Source organism: Ursus maritimus, unplaced genomic scaffold (genome assembly GCF_017311325.1).
Source record: "Ursus maritimus isolate PB19 unplaced genomic scaffold, ASM1731132v1 scaffold_18, whole genome shotgun sequence".
NCBI lineage: Eukaryota > Metazoa > Chordata > Mammalia > Carnivora > Ursidae > Ursus > Ursus maritimus.
The window spans coordinates 45507373-45528270 of record NW_024424230.1 but is presented as its reverse complement, the minus strand read 5'-3'; the positions used below and the strand labels follow the sequence as shown (position 1 = coordinate 45528270).

General features: G+C 40.7%; 1 protein-coding gene across 3 annotated transcripts in view; it reads right to left on the bottom strand.

Moving 5' to 3' along the window:
* OSBPL1A (oxysterol binding protein like 1A) overlaps positions 1–20898 on the bottom strand; it is a 222853-nt gene that overhangs the window by 78132 nt on the left and 123823 nt on the right. For all 3 annotated transcript variants that reach the window (XM_040632633.1, XM_040632634.1, XM_040632635.1), the window contains one exon: positions 12480–12642. In XM_040632633.1, the coding sequence (XP_040488567.1) occupies positions 12480–12642 (163 nt within the window). The remainder of the gene's footprint in view (positions 1–12479; positions 12643–20898) is intronic.

Sequence of the window (20898 nt, the reverse complement as noted above, 5' to 3'; positions counted from 1 at the left end):
AATCACAAAATGAAAGGGGAGAAATCACAACCAACACTGCAGAAATATAAACAATTATGAGAGAAAATTATGAACAATTATATGCCAACAAATTGGGCTATCTGGAAGAAACGGGTAAGTTCCTAGAAACATATAAACTACCAAAACTGAAACAGGAAGAAACAGAAAATTTGGACAGACCCATAACCAGCAAAGAAATTAAACCAGTTATTAAAAATCTCTCAAAAAACAAGAGTCCAGGGCCAGACAGCTTCCCAGGGGAACTCTACTGAACATTTAAAGAAGAATTAAAATACCTATTCTTCTGAAACTGTTCCAAAAAATAGAAATGGAAGGATAACTTCTAAACTCACTCTATGAGGCCAGCATTACCTTGACCCCAAAACCAGACAAAGACCCCACTAAAAAGGAGAATTACAGACCAGTATCCCCGATAAACATGGATGCAAAAATTCTCAACAAGATCCTAGCTAATCAAATCCAACAGTCCATTAAAAGGATTATTCGCCATGATCAAGTGGGATTTATTCCTGGGCTTCAGGGGTGGTTCAATATCCGCAAAACAACAAACATGATGCGTCAAATTAATAAAAGAAAGGCTAAGAACCCCATGAGAGGATCCTCTCAATAGATGCAGAAAAAGCATGTGACAAAATACAGCATCCTTTCTTGATAAAAACCCTCAAGAAAGTAGGGATAGAAGGAACATACCTCAACATCATGAAGGCCACATATGACCCACAGCTATTATCATCCTCAATGGGGGAAAAATTGAGAGCTTTTCCTCTACGGTCACAAACATGACACAGGTGTCCACTCTCACCACTGTTGTTCAACATAGTACCGAAAGTCCTAGCCTCAATCAGACAACAAAAAAATAAAAGCCACCCAAATTGACAAGGAAGAAGTCGAACTTTCATTATTCATAGATGACACAATACTCTGTGAAGAAAACCCAAAAGACCACCAAAAAATTGGTAGAACTGATTCATGAATTCATGAAGTCGCAGGATATAAAATCAATGTACAGAGATCTGTTGCATTTCTCTACACCAATAATGAAGCAGCAGAAAGAGAAATCAAGAAATTGATCCCATTTACAAGTGCACCTAAAACCATAAGACAAACAAAGAGGTAAAAGATCTGTATGCTGAAAACTACAGAGCACTTATGAAAGAAACTGAGGAACACCCAAAGAAATGGGAAAACATTCCATGCCCATGGACTGGAAGAATATTGTTAAAATGTCTACGCTACCCAAAGCAATCTACACAGTCAATGCAATCCCTATCAAAATACTATCAACATTTTTCACAGAGCTGGAACAAACAATCCTAAAATTTATAAGGAACCAGAAAAGACCCCGAATAGTCAAAGTTGCAAAAGAAAACTAAAACTGGAGGAATCACTATTTCAGACTTCAAGCTGTATTACAAAGCTATAATCATCAAGACAGTATGGTACTGGCACAAAAACAGACAACAGATCAATGGGACAGAATAGAGAATCCAGAAATGCACCCACAACTATGTGATCAACTCATCTTCGACAAAGCAGGAAAGAATGGTACCCAATGGAAAAAAGATGGTCTCTTCAACAAATGGTGTTGGGAAAACTGGACAGCAGCATGCAGAAGGATGAAACTGGACCACTTTCTTACACCATACACAAAATAAATTCCAAATGGACAAAAGACCTAAATGTGAGACAGCAAACTAACAAAATCCTAGAGGAGAAAACAGGCATCAACCTCTTTGACCTAGGCCACAGCAACTTATTACAAGAAATGTCTCTGGAGGCAAGAGAAACAAAAGCAAAAATGAACTATTGGGACCTCATCAAAATAAAAAGCTTCTGCACAGTGAAGGAAACAATCAACAAAACTAAGAGGCAACCAACGGAATGGGAGAAGATATCTGCAAATGACATATCAGATAAAGGGTTAGTATCCAGAATCTATGAAGAACTTATTAAACTCAACACCCCAGAAATAAATAATCCAGTTGAGAAATGGGCAGAATACATGAATAGACCCTTTTCCAAAGACATACATGAGAAACTATGGACTCTGAGAAACAAACTGAGGGCTTCAGAGGGGAGGGGGGTGGGGGAATGGAATAGGCTGGTGATGGGTAGTAAGGAGGGCACGTATTGCATGATGCACTGCGTGTTATATGCAACTAATGAATCATCGAACTTTACATCAAAAACCAGGGATGTACTGTATGGTGACTAACATAATATAATAAAATATAAAAATAAATAAATAAATAAATAAATAAATAAATAAATAAATAAAATAAAGACATACAAATGGCTATCAGCCACATGAAAATATGTTCAACATCTCTCGGCATCAGGGAAATACAAATCAAAACCACAACAAGATATCATCTCACACTGGTCAGAATGGCTAAAATTAACAACTCAGGAAACGATAAACGTTGGCATGGATGTGGAGAAAGGGGAACCCGCTTACGCTGTTGGTGGCAATGCAAACCGGTGCAGCCACTCTGGAAAACTGTATGGAGGTTCCTCAAAAAGCTAAAAGTGAGGCTACCCTATGACCCAGCAATTGCACTATTAGGTATTTATCCAAAGGATATAAAGTGTGTTTTAAAGGGGCACATGAACCCCAATGTTTATAGCAGCAATGTCCACAATAGCCAAACTATAGAAAGAGCCCAGATGTCCATCACCAGATGAATGGATAAAGAAAATGTGACACACACACACACACACACACACACACAGTGGAATATTACTTAGCCATAGAAAGAATGAAATCTTGCCATTTGCAACGATGTAGATGGAACTAGAAGGTATTATGCTAAGTGAAATAAGTCAAAGAAAGACAAATATCATATGATTTCACTCGTGGATTTAAGAAACAAAGCAGATGAACAAAGGGGTAAGAGAAGGAAAAAAAATAAGATAAAAACACAGAGGGAGGGGCGCCTGGGTAGCACAGTCGTTAAAGCGTCTGCCTTTGGGTCAGGGCATGATCCTGGCGTTCCGGGATCGAGTCCCACATCGGGCTCCTCCGCTGGGAGCCTGCTTCTTCCTCTCCCACTCCCCCTGCTGTGTTCCCTCTCTCACTGGCTGTCTCTGTCAAATAAATAAATAAAATCTTAAAAAAAAAAAAAAAAAACACAAAGGGAGGCAAACCGTAAGAGACTCTTAACTATAGAGAACAAACTGAGGGTTGCTGGAGGGGAGGTGGGTGAATGGGCTGGCTGGGCGATGGGCATTAAGGAGGACACTTGTTGTGATGAGCACTGGGTGTTGTATGTAAGTGAAAATCACTAAATTCTATTCCTGAAACCAATACTACACTATATGTTAACTAACTTGAATCTGAAAAAGAAAAGGTCTGAGGGGGAACATGATCGGCAAGTTGAAGAACCAGCACTGAGGTCAGAGGGACAGAAGTGAGGACAACAGAGGCGGACTTCAGAATGGTGGCAGAGGGCCAGATTGTGTAGGGCTTTGGCTTTTATTCCAGCCAAGAAGCAAAGCCATTGGAGGGTTCTGTGCAGAGAACTGGTGTGAACGGATTCATGTTTCAGAATGATCGCTGTGAATGTTGGGTTTAGAACACTTCTGGAGATAAGGCTGCAGGCAGAGAGATCGGTCAGAAAACCACACTGACAACCCGGGCAAGAGATGGCGGGGGCGCAGGTCTGGGTAATAAGAGTCTAATATGGCAAGCGGCCAGATTTTTTTTTTTTTTTAAAGGGAGAGCACAAGCTGGGAGGGGAGCAGGAGAGGGGGAGGGAGAGAAAGAAACACAAGCAGGTTCCACGCTCAGTGCAGAGCCCAATGCAGGGCTTGATCCCACAACCCTGAGATCATACCTGAGTCAAAAGCAAGAGTTGGACGCTTAACCAACTGCACCACCCAGGTACCCCCCGATGCATTTTGAAGGTACATCTAATAGAATTTGTTGATGGACTGAAGGTAGATGAGAGGCACAAAAAACCGTCTGTGATGGAGAAGTCAAAGGTCCCCAGCCTTGGCCAAAGCCCCTGGAAAGACAGATCTTCCATCTACCAAAATGCAGAAGACCGCAAAAAGGGCAGGCTTTGAGTAGAAAGCAGGAGTTCTCTTCAGGACATTTTAAGACATGTAGAAGCTATCTTAGACATGAAAGTGAATATGCCAAGTAGATAGCTAGACATGAGTCTGAAATTCAGGGGGAAGACAAAGGCTGGAGATACAAAATTACAGATTTATCAGAATACAGACAATATTTAAAGGCACAGGACCACCATGGGGCCACTTAAGGCAATGTTGCTCAAGCTTTAATGTCCGTATGAATCACCTACAGATTCGGAAAAAATGCAGATTTCTCTTCACGCAGTCTGAACTGAGGCGTTAGGTTCTACGTTTCCAACAAGCTCCCAGGTGATGCTGATGTTAACCCTCAGACCACACTCGGAGTACAAAGGACCTAGAGGTAAGTGTGGACAGAAAAGAGGTTCCCTGCCTGCCCCCTGCGGCACTCTACTATCAGAAGCTGGAAAGATGCAATAGGACTGGCAAAGGAAACAGAGAAAGAAATCAAATGTGATATTCTGGAAGCTAAGTAAAGAAAATGTTCTAAGAAGGAGGGTGTAATCAACAACCTGAAGTGCTGGTGAGGGTCAAGAAAGAGGAGAACCGAGAAAGAACCACGCAATTAGGCAGAGGAGGGCAGTGCAGTGGTGACCTGCTCAAGAGCACTGCGGGCAGTGGTGGGAACATATAAACGGGGTGTTCAAGACAGATGGCAAGAACGGACGGTAATGTGGGATCAGAGGTATTTTTATAAGATTTAGCATTGTAAAGATAAGACAGCCGATCGGAACAAGGAATAACAGGTTACCTGGGAAAGAGGAGGAGCTGCACAGATGTCCGCCTGTAGATACTGTGTGTGTTGTGGGGGGGGAATCCCAGGCACAAATGGAGGGGGTGGTTTCAGTTAGGGACATAACACTCATCAACACAAAGCAGAGAAGGCAGAACATGTACACATATGGGCACAGCCAGGTGTGCGATGGCTTCAAAAGTGGAATCATGAGGAGTTTCTCGGTAACATCAACAATGGCCTCAGATGGTGCAGGATGGAGAAGGTGGTATGAGAAGTTGTAGCTGACATAAGCACGAAAGTAGTATGTGAAAGCAGTGGACTACAGGCATGGAGTAGGACCGCTGGGCCGCCAAAGGGCACAACACGGACTTTAGCGGCCATGGGCTTACAGCCAGATCCACCGCTGTGGCCCTCGATGTGTCTCCAGCTTCACCTCGTCCCTTGAGGACTGGGGCTGGAAGGGGGAGAGGGATGGTCCAGAATTCTGCCAGCTGAGTACAACGCAGGGAGAGAAAGGCAGGGAACTGATCCCATGTTGCCCCAAGCAAGCTAGGCCTCAAAGGAGCGACATGAGGGTACATATGGAGTGAGGGGTGGTGTAAAGATGAAGATGATGTGGGGCACCTTGGTGGCTCAGTCAGTTAAGCATCTGCCTTCAGCTCAGGTCATGATCCTGGTGTTCTGGGATAGAGCTCATCAGGCTCCCTGCTCAGCAGGGGAGTCTGCTTCTCCCTCTCCCTCCCTCCCTGCTCATGCTCACTCTCTCTCTTGCTCTCTCAAATAAATAAATAAAATCTTCTTTTTTAAAAAATGGAGATGATACGGGGCAGTCAATGTTGGGATCAAGGTTTCTGAGAGTGGGTCCAAAGACAGGAGACAGGCGTCAAACTGTGGGCCATACATAACAGAGAGAATGGTGTTGACATAGTTCCTGAGAAAGGCAAACTTGAAGGTCTGGTGTCGGAGATGGGTGTCCAGCTGGGATGGGCTGGAGGGCCAGATCCCTTGTACACTGATTACACTGACACTATCTCCATGTGTTCACTGACTGCGAACCCCCCAGATTGATGGACCAGGGCTTACCTATCTTGGTATTGCTGTGCCTAACAAAGTGCATTGCACACAGCGGGCATTCATAGTTGTATCTGCTTAATGAAATCCTTCCAATACTAAGGAAAGTACAAAATGCAAGTGGCTTACAATAAATATTTAATGGAGACATTAATTTAGTCAATACCAACATTTCAAAAAAACGAAGACGGGCCCAGAAGATCAAGCCAAAACCTAACGGATAAATTACATTCAGCAGTGTTTACCTACAACACATACACATTATAAGTAAGCCGCTGGAGAGTTTTTTTTAAATGCTACAAACACAAACCCAGATGAAGAGCCCCTGCCACTCCTCGGATTTTCTCCAGAATATTTCTTCATGTTACAAACGGAAGGTGTTTAGTAACAGCCATATTCTGTAACACTCAATTTGCTGTATATCACGTCAACTAATTAATATGTTTTGTACCGGGCAGTAGAGAAGATACAAAAGTTAATACAGGGTCTCTGCCCTTAAGGGAATGTAGTGTTGCCGAGGAGATAAGGAAGGAATGCACAAAAACTTAATAACCAGAAAAAGAGCAAGAACAAGGCAGTATGGCTAATTGTCAGAAAAAGGGAAGGGGGAACAAAAGAGGAGTGGGTGCTAGGAATACAGAGGTGGGTGTTACTGCCAAGTACTAGGCAGGTGCAGACTACAGTGAAGACACACACAACAGGGCAAGAAATGGACAGCTACTTCAGAAATAAACTGTAGAAGGAGACAACAGTGACCACCGTGGTCAGACCCTGTGTTTTCTAGATGTAAAACATCAGCGGAGATGGTATCACTGGTTCTCCACTATGACCTGTAGTACTTACTGGATTAAACTTTATTTGACATAGGTCGTAACTGGTTCTGTGTTAGTCTCCTCTGGACGAAACCAAATCGTTATATTACCACTTTCCATTTTGAAAGTTTTGACTTAAAAAGACATGAGCGCCCACCCTTGCAACAGCTGAGAACTGCTAAAACTGGCTTCAATTTCATGACATAACTATCTATTGGTTTTGCCAGTCTACACTATTGGATTATATGCATTATTCATGCACATTTCGACCAAAATAGCATTAAGAGGAAAACCTAGCAAGAAAGCCTTTCTTGAGCAACTGATCTCAACATGTTTCTAAAAAGGAAAATGAACAGACAGTAAGAAAACCAACATATTTTGAAGTTATAATATCTAAAAGGCAGGAATTTGGTGAAACTGCTATCTCCGTCAGACCAGTTCTAAACAATAACAGCCACAAAATTATTTTACTGGTAACAAATGTTTCCTTAGAAGATTATCAGAGATTCACAAAGTCAAACACCCCAAATTGTCCCCCCCCCAGCTACTTTTCCATCCTCCCCCACCCACCCCACTCTCTGTGAGCAGATCTCATAGCCCCAGCCGGACTGTAAATTCCTCAAGAATAAATTCTGTCTTTTAGTACCACCTCACCCCGGCTCTCTCCTTGTCTGCCATCCATCCTCTCCTACACGGAATCCACAGTGGAGCATGCAGACTGTATGAAATCAGCAAGCACTACTGACTGATTCTCTTGTGCTTGTATTGAATACCAATATATTTTTAGGGAGGACAGAAATACCAGTGGCATTTGTTCAAAACCTACGTTCAACATTCAGAGAGGAACTCAGGGATTTAGGAAGATAGGGTAGCCGTGATCATACAGAGACCAGCACAGTACCATGAAGAGGTAGGTGTCAATGAGGGAGCACAAAAGAAGAAATGGTTAATTCTGCCAGGGGGAGTCAGCAAAGACTACTCAGGGGAGGAGGTAATTTAGAGGTATTTGAGAGCTCTGGTAGGAGAAGAGGTTAGCAATACAGTAAAAGTGGAACAGAAAGGGTAGGGATATGAAGGACTCACTCTTCTTCCCTAAAATAGTTCTTTCTATTATGTCTACACTTCAGCTGCTTGCAGAACGGTCTTTTCTACAGAACCAGTTTTCCTTTAGTTTCTCCTCACATCTTGTTGCTTCAGTGGGCATGACTGGCTTAGCCCCTGTACCAGGAAGTGGTCACTTTACAGTAAGATCAGCAATTTCACTCAACATAACCACTTCATTTCTCTTCTTAAACACACATACACGCACAAAATTAGGTGTCGCTCCTTTTAAATCATGTTACACAACAGAATTCAACCAAACTGTGAATAAGAAATCTATTTGCTTCATGGAATTTTATAAAATTTTTAGTCACTGAGCATACTTGAAAAATGATGTAAAAATGATCAAGCAATCCCCTAGCTCTGGAAAAATCAGGCTCTACTGTATGCTTGCATAAAGGTTTTGTCTCACCCACTGTATTAGATTTTCATTGATCCTGCCTATCTGCAAAAACCTAAAGAGATTGATAAGGGAAAAGTAGCTAAGGGAAAACAGGAAGTCACATGGCCTTTAGGTCTAAACAAACAAAATTATCCTGTTATTTTAAAGGAAGTAACAGAAGTTGTAAGCAACTTTTAAAAAGACGACTAAGCATTTAGTCAAAATACTTTACAAATATTTTAAGAGAAGAATCTTTAAAATCTTTTTACATCTTCTAAATATTAGCTTGATTTAATCTTTTACTATGAGTTGCAATTAAAAATAAGTTTTAAATGAAGTGGAGGTTTGCATACTTTTTCTTGGTCTTATTTAATTCCACAGCTAGTAGCCTGCTGTCACTACCATGTTTCAGGGCTGGAGGAAGGCTGGGGTGGCTCATGCAGTAAGTGGAGGGAGTAAGGGGACAAGACTGATTTGAGAACACAGGCAAACTGTGGATCATGTCAAGAGCCTTGAAGGCCTGTTAAGGAGTCTGATTTTTATTCTCAATGCAATGAGAAGCCACCGTAGGATTTTAGGCAAGGGAATGCAATGAGGTGTCTACAAGTGTCACTGGGGGTGGTGTATACAGAGTGAACTTCAGAGGGGCAAGGCCGGAAGCATGGTAGTTAAGAGGCTGGACAGGAGTGGGTATGGCACAGGTGATAATGAGAGCTCAGTGTGCGGGACGCTGTTTTAAGTATAAATATTTATCATGATAAGCTCCTGACTCACTTGCAGATGAAGAAATGAGGCACAGAAAAGTGAAGTAACTTTCCAAAGGATATAGGAATTAGTAGAGCCGTAATTTATCAACAGCCTCCAGCCCCAGAGCCTACCTTTTAACCCTATAGTAAGAGAACATACATGGCTTCGAGGTATGATTTTAAAATAGAATGGACAGCTTTGGGCTGGGTTTCATGGATGTGGCACATGAATGTCACAAACCGCTCCTAGGTTTCTGGTTTTAGAAGAGGAAGGAGGTGCCATTAACTAAAATGAGGCAAACTCCAGGAGGAGGAGGAGGAGGGTCTAGGACAAAGATCAAAAATTCATTTATTTATCCAGCTGACAGCTGAGTATCTAAGTCTCTAACAAGAGGTCAGGGTTAGAGATGTAAATTTGGGAACTGTGGTGGTCAGACTAATGGTCCCCCAAACATGTCCATGTCCTAACCTCCAGAACCTGTGGATATATTACCTTACATAGTAAGAGGACTCTGCAGATGTGACTGAGTTAAGGACCTTGAGATGGGAAGGATACCCTGGATGACCTGGGTGGGCCCCCTGTAATCTTTAACATCCTTTAAAAAAGTGAGAGAGAAAAGTCAGAGTCAGAGGGAGAACCTGGAAGATGTCCCACTGCTGGCTTTGAGGATGAAGGATGGGTCCTCAAGTCAACGGATGCAGGTGGTCTCCAGAAACTCAAAAAAGGCAAGGAAATAGATTCTTTCCCAGAGCCTCCAGAGGAAACACTGCCCTAACCAAGACCTTGACTTTGGGACTTCTGACCTCCAGGACTGTAAGAAAATAAATCTGTACTGTTCAAGCACATTCATGGTAATTTGCTATAGCAGCAAGAGGAGACTATTCCGGGAATTTTAGGCTAGTATTTAAAATGATGTGGTATTGAAAGGGAAGGTGGAAGAACAACAACCAAACAGACATTCTTGAGAAGGTACAAGGAGATGGGCACATGAACGAATGAGGAGGGGATGGCTCTCACTGAGGAGAGGCATTTCTTCTTTTGTAACAGAAAGGAAGAAGGAAGCAGGAGGGCAAGTTGATGTGCAAAGATTGTAGTGAGAAGATGAAGTCATTCCCAAATGATGGCTTTTATGATCTCAATGAATTATATGGCTAAGTCATCAGCAGCCCAAGGCTTGAACTCAGGGCATCGGACTCTTAACTTTAATGCGGTTATACACCGCATCAAATGATTTTCAAGATTTCTAGTAGGAAATAAGAGTGGCCACAGAAAGGGCACTCTGTTCAGGCAAATGTAACACAACTCAGGTGAGTCATTTAGGGCAGGAAGAAGCAAAGGCATGGCACCTGTTCCTCTCCTTCATTTCTACAACCATGGTAGAACATGCTGGTTGACCTAGACACTCCCACTCAGCCTCATGATCCTTCTCAACACAGCAAACCACAAAGCAGCGAGCACTGCAAACCAGTCTGAACTGGCACTTCAGCTGTGATGTATTCGCCAGTCCTCACCTGGGGACTACAGTTCTTTTTATCTCTTCCTCCCAGAGGAGAGGATTTTGGAGAGTGTTTTGAGTGCTAAAATATGACTGAGAAGCAGAAAGATGACAGTAGCTGCTAAATGTCTATCAAGAGGAGAACGATCAAGAAAACAGTGGTGAATCATATCCCGAACTTTTACACAACCTTTGGAAAGAATGAGCTAAAGTTGTACTACCAATTATGTTGCTACATGAAAATGCAGGTCCGGAACAATCATACAGCTACTTCCGTTCCTGATTCACAACAAAACAAAGCCACACGAAAACGTACACATATAGAGGGGACTGCTTTAAAAAGGCCAGGCTGTCAGTAAGAACTTCCAAGAGTGCATAATTAGGATAAGGGGTGACGGGAAAACTTCACTGGGTAATGCACATACTTTCATATTGAATTATTTATAACAATTTTTCTTAATGAACATTAAATTTTTTCTTTCTCTTTAAAAAAAAAAACACATAAAAGATGAGCTGAAGTGTCTGGGCTCTTTTATATTCAGACTTCTTTGCATTTAATCCTATGAACCCTCTAGTGATCTTCCCTTTTGGATGTCCCAAACGGAAGGGATACAAAAGACAACACTACTGGACTTGGCACAGGGTAGGTGTGAAAAAATGTTTGCAGCCTCCAATGTCATTCCCCCTCTCCTCCCACCTCCCTCATTCATGTTAAATACTTCCTTCCCTGTCACTCATCCCACTGCTTTCAAATCCTAGCTTCACTTTTTCTTCCCAATGAATCACTGCTTTCACAAATGCCTTATCTAAGTGACAACATCAGCATCAGTATAATCTTTTCTCTAATTATTCCAAAATCTGGCTATTAAAGTTACTTTTCCCATTCTTTTGATTATATCACACTTCCCACAATAAAGGTCCTATTTGCTCTGTTTATCTTACATAACGAATTTCTTCTCCAAAAGACCACCAAACAATCATCTTCCCTATCTTAGCTAATCACACTGTTCTAATTTCCTCAACCCGATCTTCTCTAGTTCTCATTTCTATTAGCTCTCACTGTGCTTCCTTGAATCTCCTACTTTGAATGCGATCCTTTCACTCTCTATCCACCGGGTCTCCTCCTTCCATGGTCAAGTTCTATGGGAGCACTAATTGCGTACATCCATCTCCTCTGTAAGAACTTGATTTCCTCACATGAGACTTGTTCTCAGCCTCACCCATCTCCAGCCACTCCCTACCCACACCTACCTCAAAAACTCTGAAGTAAATTCCTCAAAGGTCAAAACTACTTAGTGGGCCATCCCCTCCCAAGTCAGTCTTAGCTCCCACGTGTGTCTATTTTCGGAACACCTAGTACGAATCAGGCCCAGTCCCAAACACAGCTTAAACACGGCAGCTCATTTAATCCTGACTCAGCCTGTTGAAATGGATATACTTATCCCCATTTTAAATATGTGTCGACACAGAACCTGAGAGGTCACAGAACTTGTCCAAGGTCACACAGCCAGCTAATGTCAGAGGCAGGATTCCAATTGAGACAACGGAGTCCACACTCATTGCTTATCAGTGTTTTGGCATGTTTTTCTGAGGCAAACTTAAGCGCTTTTCTGTGCTCCAGCCACACCAGGGTCTCACCTCTACTTTGGCACTCAGCATACAGTCCTGTAACCACATGTTACTCATCTGTATCCTTGGAGGATACGAAGTACTGAGGACAGAAACTGTCCCTTTATCCTTAGATACGTAATAGCACTAGCAACAAGGAGGTATTTAACGGTCATTGGATAAAGGAAAAAAATCAAATTCATGAGTTTTAACAGCACTCCCTCTCTAGCTTAGCAGACACCATCAACATAGGCAGACTCATGCCCAACTTCCAGGCTCCTGCCTCAGTAACACAACACGAAAGACAGACTTGGGGAGCGGTAGTGCTGTATCTGAGCAGCCCCGTCCAGGGCACAGCAGGTGACATCTACTCTCAGCAGACATTTAGGTGGTGGGCTTTGTTAGAGTTACCTGACAGCGCATCATAGAACTCGTCCTCACTGAGGATGCTGCGAGGCGGGGAGCCTTCAACCAGAGACCGCTCTAATTCATGATGCTCGGTGGCCAGAGTTTCCAGTGCTTCTGACAAAATTTTGTTTTTTTCTTGTTCCTGTTCCAATTTAAAATTCCTCACCTAGAAGAAAATAGATATACAAAAAAAGACTTCAGAGTGACAGGAGCCACAGACTTACGCATGAAGGATATAAACATTTATTTGCTTTTGATCCAGTTCAACCGCAACATCAGAAATGAAAACAGTCGTATCATATACATGCACGGATGAATGAGCGCAATTACTAAGCCGATTCTGTTCTTCCCGTGGGGCCTTTTCTTACAACAGCTCTAGCTAATGAAAACAGATTAAGACTAGCAAATTTGGCTCAAAGGATCAAGATTCTAGTATAAGAACATGAGCCAATTCAGAAATCACATAAAATTTTTTAAAAATAGTATCTTGGGGCGCCTGGGTGGCTCAGTTATTAAGCGTCTGCCTTCGGCCGGGGGCATGATCCCGGGGTGCTGGGATTGAGCCCCGCATCGGGCTCCCTGCTCCGCTGGGAGCCTGCTTCTTCCTCTCCCACTCCCCCTGCTTGTGTTCCCTCTCTTGCTGCCTGTCAAATAAATAAATAAAATCTTAAAAAAAAAAGAGTATCTCTCTCAACATGAATCATGAAATTAAGCCAGTTTTTGAACAAAATAATTAAACCATTCTGAGTATTAAAACGTGTATCACATCAAAGCATAAGATATAATCAGGGCACCTGGGTGGCTCAGTCGGTTAAGGGTCCGACTCTTGATTTTGGCTCAAGTCATGGGAGGACTGAGCCCCAGGTTGGGCTCCCGTTCAGCGGGGAGTCTGCTCGAGATTCTCTCTCCCCCTCTACCCCCTCACCAACACACTAGCACTCTTAGGAAAAAAAAAAAAAAAAGCGTAAGATACAATCCTCCAGTTTACCTCCAAAATAGCTGATATACGAAAGGAAACAAGTGGCCAGGCAATGACATTTTGACTTCCATTTTTCAATTACATTTTTTGGTTATGGTTCCATATTTTACCTTGAATTTAGTACAATAAACAACAACAACAACAAGAGATTAAAAAGGCAAAGACTGGTTTCATTTTTCATCTTTTAATGGAATGATTTATTCCTCCTACCTAATTTAAGAGCATCTCAAACTTTGCAGTTAACAAACACCTCCTGAAATTTGAGCAAGCTGACCCTCCCACAAAATGGCAGGTTCTAGGTTTGGTGCGGACAGTTTCACCTGTCTTGGTATCAGAATTCCAGGACTCACAACTATTCTGTAATCTCCCTCAACTTCCAGAAAAGAGATCTACCGTTACCCACTGTGCAATCTCAGAAGTCTCATGTTCCTTAGCTGCCTCACCTAAAGATTAGATTATTAGACAACAGTGTAATCCTCTATCAGTAGTCTTCAACTTTTTTTTTTTTTTTTTTAAACTTTAGCAAAGCAGAACCTTTCTCAGAAATAAGCCCCACACAGAAACAGATGTTTTAGAAAGCTGCGCTGGCTGACACTGGTACAATCAGGAGCACTCTGGCTTTCTTTCCCTGCCATCTGAAGCAGGGACTGTTCCAACAGTTTGAAAAGCATTGGATAGAGCAACTCCACAACCACCTCGAGGTCCGAAGTTTTGTGTCTGGGTTCTGGGAGCCGCAGAACCCTCTCAGCTGCTCTCTGAATTTGTCTCTCTGCTGAATCTCACCCTTTTACCTCCTGACGCTCCCTGGTACCTTCTCCTCCCCGTGGTTCTGACTCCAGAGTCCTTCGTGGCCCTGAGTTGCTGAGAGCCACACATCAGGTTCAACACTGAGAATCCTGTCCAGAACTTAAAAACGCAGCTTTAAGGAAATGCTACTTTCATAATAGAAATAGAGTAAAACCTTTATTATCTTGGGAATAATTCCAGTCCTCAGGCACCTCAGTGTTTATCAGTAATGAGATTATTATTAGAGCTGTGATCACGAAATAAGAATAGCAATAAACGGTAAATCAGCAAAGACATGCAAAACTGAAAAAAATTAAATACTTTTATAATTACAGTTTTTAAGAAATTGCAAAATACTTGTAAATATTCCTATAATCTGTATTTTATCTCCAGAGGAGGAAGTACTCTTATTATGGCTGGAGTCAACTTAAAAACAAAACAAAAAAAAAACAAACCCAAATTGTTCCCCCTCCATTTCATGGGTAAACTCATTCGTCTGTGAACAAGGACTACAACATTGAGCACCATGTCCAAAATGATTCTTTCTTCAAATGGAAAAGATCTTTACAGCACTGTTATATATGGAGATTCCAAAAATAACACTGCAGGAGGAGCCAAGCTCCTTCACCCCTGCCCACCTGCTCCCTTTAGCTTTATCTTTTTAGTTTTTCAAATATCAAAATGCAGATACATTGTTGACACTGAAACTTTCAATATATGAATCAACTAAATTAACCCTCCTAGTTCACAAATACATTAATTTTATACCTACATTCATCTAGATTTTAGAATAGTGGCAAAATAAATGATCAAGGCCCCCAAATACTATGTTCCCTCAAAAAATCTTATTCAAAATCCAATTTATCCTTTATCCATCTAAAATAAGCACCATTTCACTTCTGCTACTTGGACATATGTTCTCACTTGTTCTGAAGAGGAGTGAAAGGGGTGGGAAGCAGAAGCGGGAGAAGAGGCTCTTACCACTACTCTAGCTCTTACCTTGTTTTTTATCTCACTGACCTGACTGCACTTGTCCTTGTTTGAAGCACAACAAGATCTTCTGCACTGAAGATCCGTTCCTCTAAAATTACACACAAAATGGCAATTTCTTTCGTCAAGTACAGTGACGTACCTGAGAGGAGATATATACATCACAGAAACTACAGTAAAGAGCTCTTTATTGCTTCAGAGAAGCATAAGAACGTACTTAACTGCCATGGATACCTTTTAACCAATTAGAAAGATCACTGGAACAATGTAATTCCAAATTCCCTACAATCTCAGTATTTCAGAAAGTCCAGGGGACAACCTGGCATTTAAAAATTAGTGAAGCCCAACATGTGTTTATAATTACATCAGAATGTTTCTAGAATACGGGTGACATTTTTCAAACTAAATATAAATTCAAATATAAAATTTATATCCTCAGCCCTATGTGACAAAAATTAAGATAAAACAAAGTGAACGTAAATGTCACACTTATTAGGAATAATTTAAGGACTGAACCATCACACTCTTAATAATAAACACATACACACTCCATGTCTGTACCACTTCAGACTAATGCAAATACAAGCCGTTCCACTAGTCTTCTCAAACCACGGCAACATGATCACTTAAATCTTACTCCATTTCATGCTGGCAGGTAGAAATTCACAATGAACACTTCCAAAGTGTTCTTCACACCGACAGTGAGGAGATGCTGGCTAAAGAATCAAGAGTTTTAAAAGCGGTTACGTGTTAGCCAGTGCACACATATTTTATCTACTCTTATTCTATAAAGTACCCTGCTATTTCCCCATGTTCCACAGAGGTTAAGTTGGGCAGAGACATTAATTAAATCAGCCAAAAACACACTACTAAGTGGGGAGTAGGTGATGAGTATTCACAGACTATTGTGTCCAATTATCCAATTACAGGTTAGGTGAGATTTTGGTCTTGATCAATCTAGTACAGCTCTTTCAACTGGCCACACTTCCATCAGCTAAATAGCATTAGCCTTACTCCTTGTTATTGGATGCATGGCTATAATGACACAATGTATCAGTTTAACACTGAAATACTAGACTTGGAATTTAAAACATATAATTTCATCTCTCAGGTAAGGAATTACATTGACATTTATTTTTCGGTTATAGGACCAACACTATACTGACTTCAAAAGTTTTTAAGAGATATGAGCTTTAAATGGCTCCCTGCTATGGCCACATAGCTATTAAAGTGGGTCTGGTCCTCTATAGTTGGTAAGGGCTCTCCTGCTCCTAGAAGACTACCTAATTGTTCTGGTGTACGAGGATGGAGCTCTCGTATAAATGACAGTCAGAATTACTTCTAAACACACAGCCAGGCTGAATCACACCCTCACCCCAGGGTCCAGGAAAATTAAGGTTTGATCCCACGTCTGAGGCACGATCAAGTGTGATAATACATATCCTCATGACTATAGAGTATATACTTACTTTGTTTTATAGATTTACAAAGCATCTTTACACATCACATTTTCAAGTTTTCACGGATTCTAATGCCCTTCTATGCTATACCATCATGGCCTTTACAAGTATAATGCATTTCCTTATGTTCCTGAAGAACTTTTCTTCAGTCCTTTCTACCACTAAAAAAAAAAAAAAAAAAAAAAAAAAAAAAAAATTAAAAAATATATATATCCCTTAGTGACCAAAGCAGATCTGTCTGATGGGAGACTATTAAGGCAGAGGCAGGATACACAAGACAGTTGTGGTGGGGGAAGAGGGACCGTATAAAGCTTGCAGATGGCCTTAAGGACTCCGGCTTTAATTCTGAGTGAGGGGAAACTGATGGAGGGCTCTATACAGAGGAGTAACATCATCTGAGTTACATTTGAATACGATCTCTCTGGCTGACCCTGTGGAGAGCCAGGGGGAGGTCAAGAGTAGAATGAACAAGATCCATTCAGAGGCTGCTTCAACAGTCCAGGTAAGAGATTGGTAAGAATAATGAAGGTGTTCCTAAGTACTGAGATTCTGAATACACTTTGCAGGAAGGCCTAAATAATTTGCTGACAGATTGCCTATGTATGGAATATTAAAAAAAAAAAAAATCAAGGATGATTTCACAGTTTTGGCCTAAGCAACTAAAGATAGAGCCATCATTACCTAAAATGGGAAAGACTGCAGAAGGAACAGGGACAATCGGGAAATCCATCTCATATATGTTAAGTGAGATGCTATCAGACATCCAAGTGTAGGTGTCAAGTAGACAGATATCAAATCAGGTGTTCAAGGAAGAGTCCAGGAGGGACACAGAACTCTGGGAGTCATTTGCAAATATATTACAAGCTGTAAGAGCAGAAAGAATCACTAAGGGAGAAAGTGAGGGGTAAATAGGAAGAAATCCAAAGACTTATATTTTCTCCTGATTGGAGACGTGAAAGAACCAGCACAAGGAAACAAAAAAAAGAGGAAGAGAGACAGAAGGAAAACCAGGAGTGTGTGGTGACCTTTAAGTCTCTGAGAAGCAGTTCAAAGAGGAGTAAGTGATCAACTATGTCAAATACCAGTGATAAATAATATGGGAACTAGGACAAAAGGACCTCTGGTTTTGGTGATGAGGAGATCAATGGTGAACCTAAGACGGGCAGTTTCAGTGGAGTGTTGAGAGGGTGCTGAAGGCAAAGACCTGAGTGGAGTGAGTCAAGAAAAATGAGAAAAGGAAACTCAGAGTGTGGCCCATTCCTAAGAAGTTTTGCTGGTGATGGGTAGTAAGGAGGGCATGTATTGCATGGTGCACTGGGTGTTATATGCAACTAATGAATCATCGAACTTTACATCAAAAATAAAATAAAATAAAAAAAAAAAGTTTTGCTAAAAAGGGAAGGAGACAATTGGAGCAATTGCTGGAAGGGGACAAGAGAGTCAACAAGGCTTTATTATGGAAGACAACCCAGCATGTTTCTATACTGATCAAAGATTCAATAGACGGGGGCGATTAATAATGTGGGAGAGAGAGGAGGGAATGGCTAGAATGATGTTCTTGAGTTCGCTAAAAAGGATGGGATCTAATCCACAAGTGCACAGCTGGCCTTTGTCAGGGCACGGAAAGCTCATCCTTAGTTGCAAGAGAAAAGGCAGCACAGATGTGCACAGATTTAGATGGGTAGGTATGGGTAATAAAGTTTTCTCCTAACTGCTTTTGTCTCAACACGCACATGCGGAATATAGAGAATGAGAAACAGAGGTCATCAACTTACATACCCCAGCATGTGAGGTAGTAAGAAGCCTCTAGTCTCTTCACATTATACACAAGAGTCTGACCTGAGATTAAAAATGAGATCATTTCCAAGGACTTCTGAAGCCTCATTCGCACTAAACTGGTCAACCCAAAACAGGGCAGCTGTTCACCTTGTTGCTTATAGTCAATGGTCACTGGCTGTTGGCACCATTTAAGAAAATGTCCCTTTCTTACTGGGACTGCCATATTCCTCAACCTGGCTCAAGACAAGAGAAAAGGAAATCCCACTGGGAATTACCTCAGTGCCTCTCTGCCCTTAGGTTCTGCCTTGAGGAAAAAAATGAGGACCTGTATCTGGTTGTTGACTTACTGACACACTGTAGGTAAAACGACCTCAATGGAGCTAGTTAAAATGCTAACAGTTTCTGCTAATAATCTGTTAAAGTCAATTACTTCCAAGTGTATCTTCAGACATTTAAATCAAGGAGGTATTTGGGGGATAACTGGCTACTCCTACGTGTAGGAAAGAGCCCAATAAAGAGGCACTGAAGAAATACAAATGGAGGTTTTTAAAAGCAAGGTGATAACAATACTTGGGAAAATATAAACTCAGAATATTTAATACTTATTTTTGTCAGACTGATTTAAAAATAATGTCCCAAAGAAATAAAATCAATGAGAGACCAGTTATATACACAAACAACGTAACAACGTAGAACTACTCACTCCCCCAGGGTACTTCCAAAGTACATGCAGTACACACTTACTCCGCTGCCCCGTTCAATGGTTCTGGCACTTACAATAATCTGGTACAAGTAAGAGCTCATAAATAATTTTCTTTTCTAACTGCAAAGTTGAATCATTTGATGATGATTATAACACTTACATAAAGTACATCTACACTAAGGTAAAGTTTCCACAAGTACGTTTATTTTATATTTCAAAAATAGCAGTTATAGGATTATATTCCTAAAAGCACTATGACATTTCAATGCATAATTTCTAATATATAATATTCTACTTTATAGTATAATGTGTTAAAAGTTTCAAAAGGCTTTCATGTATCATGTATACAAAAGAATGCTAAATTGACACATGTAGCACAAACAACTTCCAATGTAATGTAATAATTTGGTGTAGGCTATATAAAAATGGTAAAATTCTAAATCAGCCTACTTAAAAGATTCTGAAATTTTTAAAGTATTTTTTTAATCATGTCTTTTTAACTCTCCATCAAATATGTTAATTGAATTCCCTACTGTTCAGAATGGTTCCTAGAACATGCTTAAAAATAAGCATTAAAACAATGTATTTAAATGAATAAACATTAAGTTACATACTAACAAGAGACGTAGAGAGGGCACTGAAGCAGTGCAAAATAATTTTTTTGACCGAAGATGAAGATGTGTTCAGACATTCAAAATTTAAAGGAAGCCATCGCCAGCAGGCCTGCACCATGAGAAAAAAATTTAAGCCCTTCAAGCAGGAAAAAAATGATACCAGATGGAAATATTCATCTATACAAAGGAATGAAGAACACCAGAAATGGTAAATATGTGGCTAAACAGATTTTCTTATTTAAAAAAAAATTTTTTTTTGGATAAGATCTCTTCAACTAGTATTCATATTTCAATGTTTACCAAGAAATAATTTAAGTGCAGGACCCTAAGCAGAAATGTCTCTAAAAATCTCATTATTTTAACTTCAGTATGAGTTTATTTAGGGGAAAAAAAAAAAAGGACAATTTCATAAGTACTTGTGTAAACAAGGTTCTGTGTACGACAGGACTAATTTTATATCTACTACTGATAAAGTATATGCATAGCATTTTTACAGTTTAAAAGGTACTTTTACATACTATTAGTTCATTAAATCCTAATAACCCTATGAGGAATATATGGGTGCGTGTGTGTAAAACTGAAGATCATAAAGTTTAAGCTCCTTGCCATAGGTTAGCAGAGGAATAATAACTGAAACCAAGATCTTTTAACTTCAAATCTCATAAGCTTTCCAATCCATGATGTGCAAATAACATTGCTGATGGAAACAAATGATTCTAAGTCTTAGAAGCAGAGGGTTCCACTGTGGCGAGATTGAAGGGGCAGGGCATTGTACAGGAAGGTAATGGTTACCGGTTTGGTGGACCAGGAAAATGGGAGTGGGACAAGCAAAACAGACTGACCTGGACTACAGCAAAATATTTGTTAAAACCATCACTTGGACTCCCATCAGGGATTACATCACTGTAAAATGGCAAATTCATAAAGCAGATTAGAAATCTGGCTGAATCCATGCCGTCCAGGAGAAAGATTTCTCGTTCCAAGAATGAGTAGATCTGTCCTGTTCAAAACCTGCTTTAGAGCCAAGGTTCTCCATCATGAAGAATATATATCTAGATCAGCTATAGGACCTGTTTTCTTTTCTTTTCTTTTTTCTTTTCTTCTTTTCTCT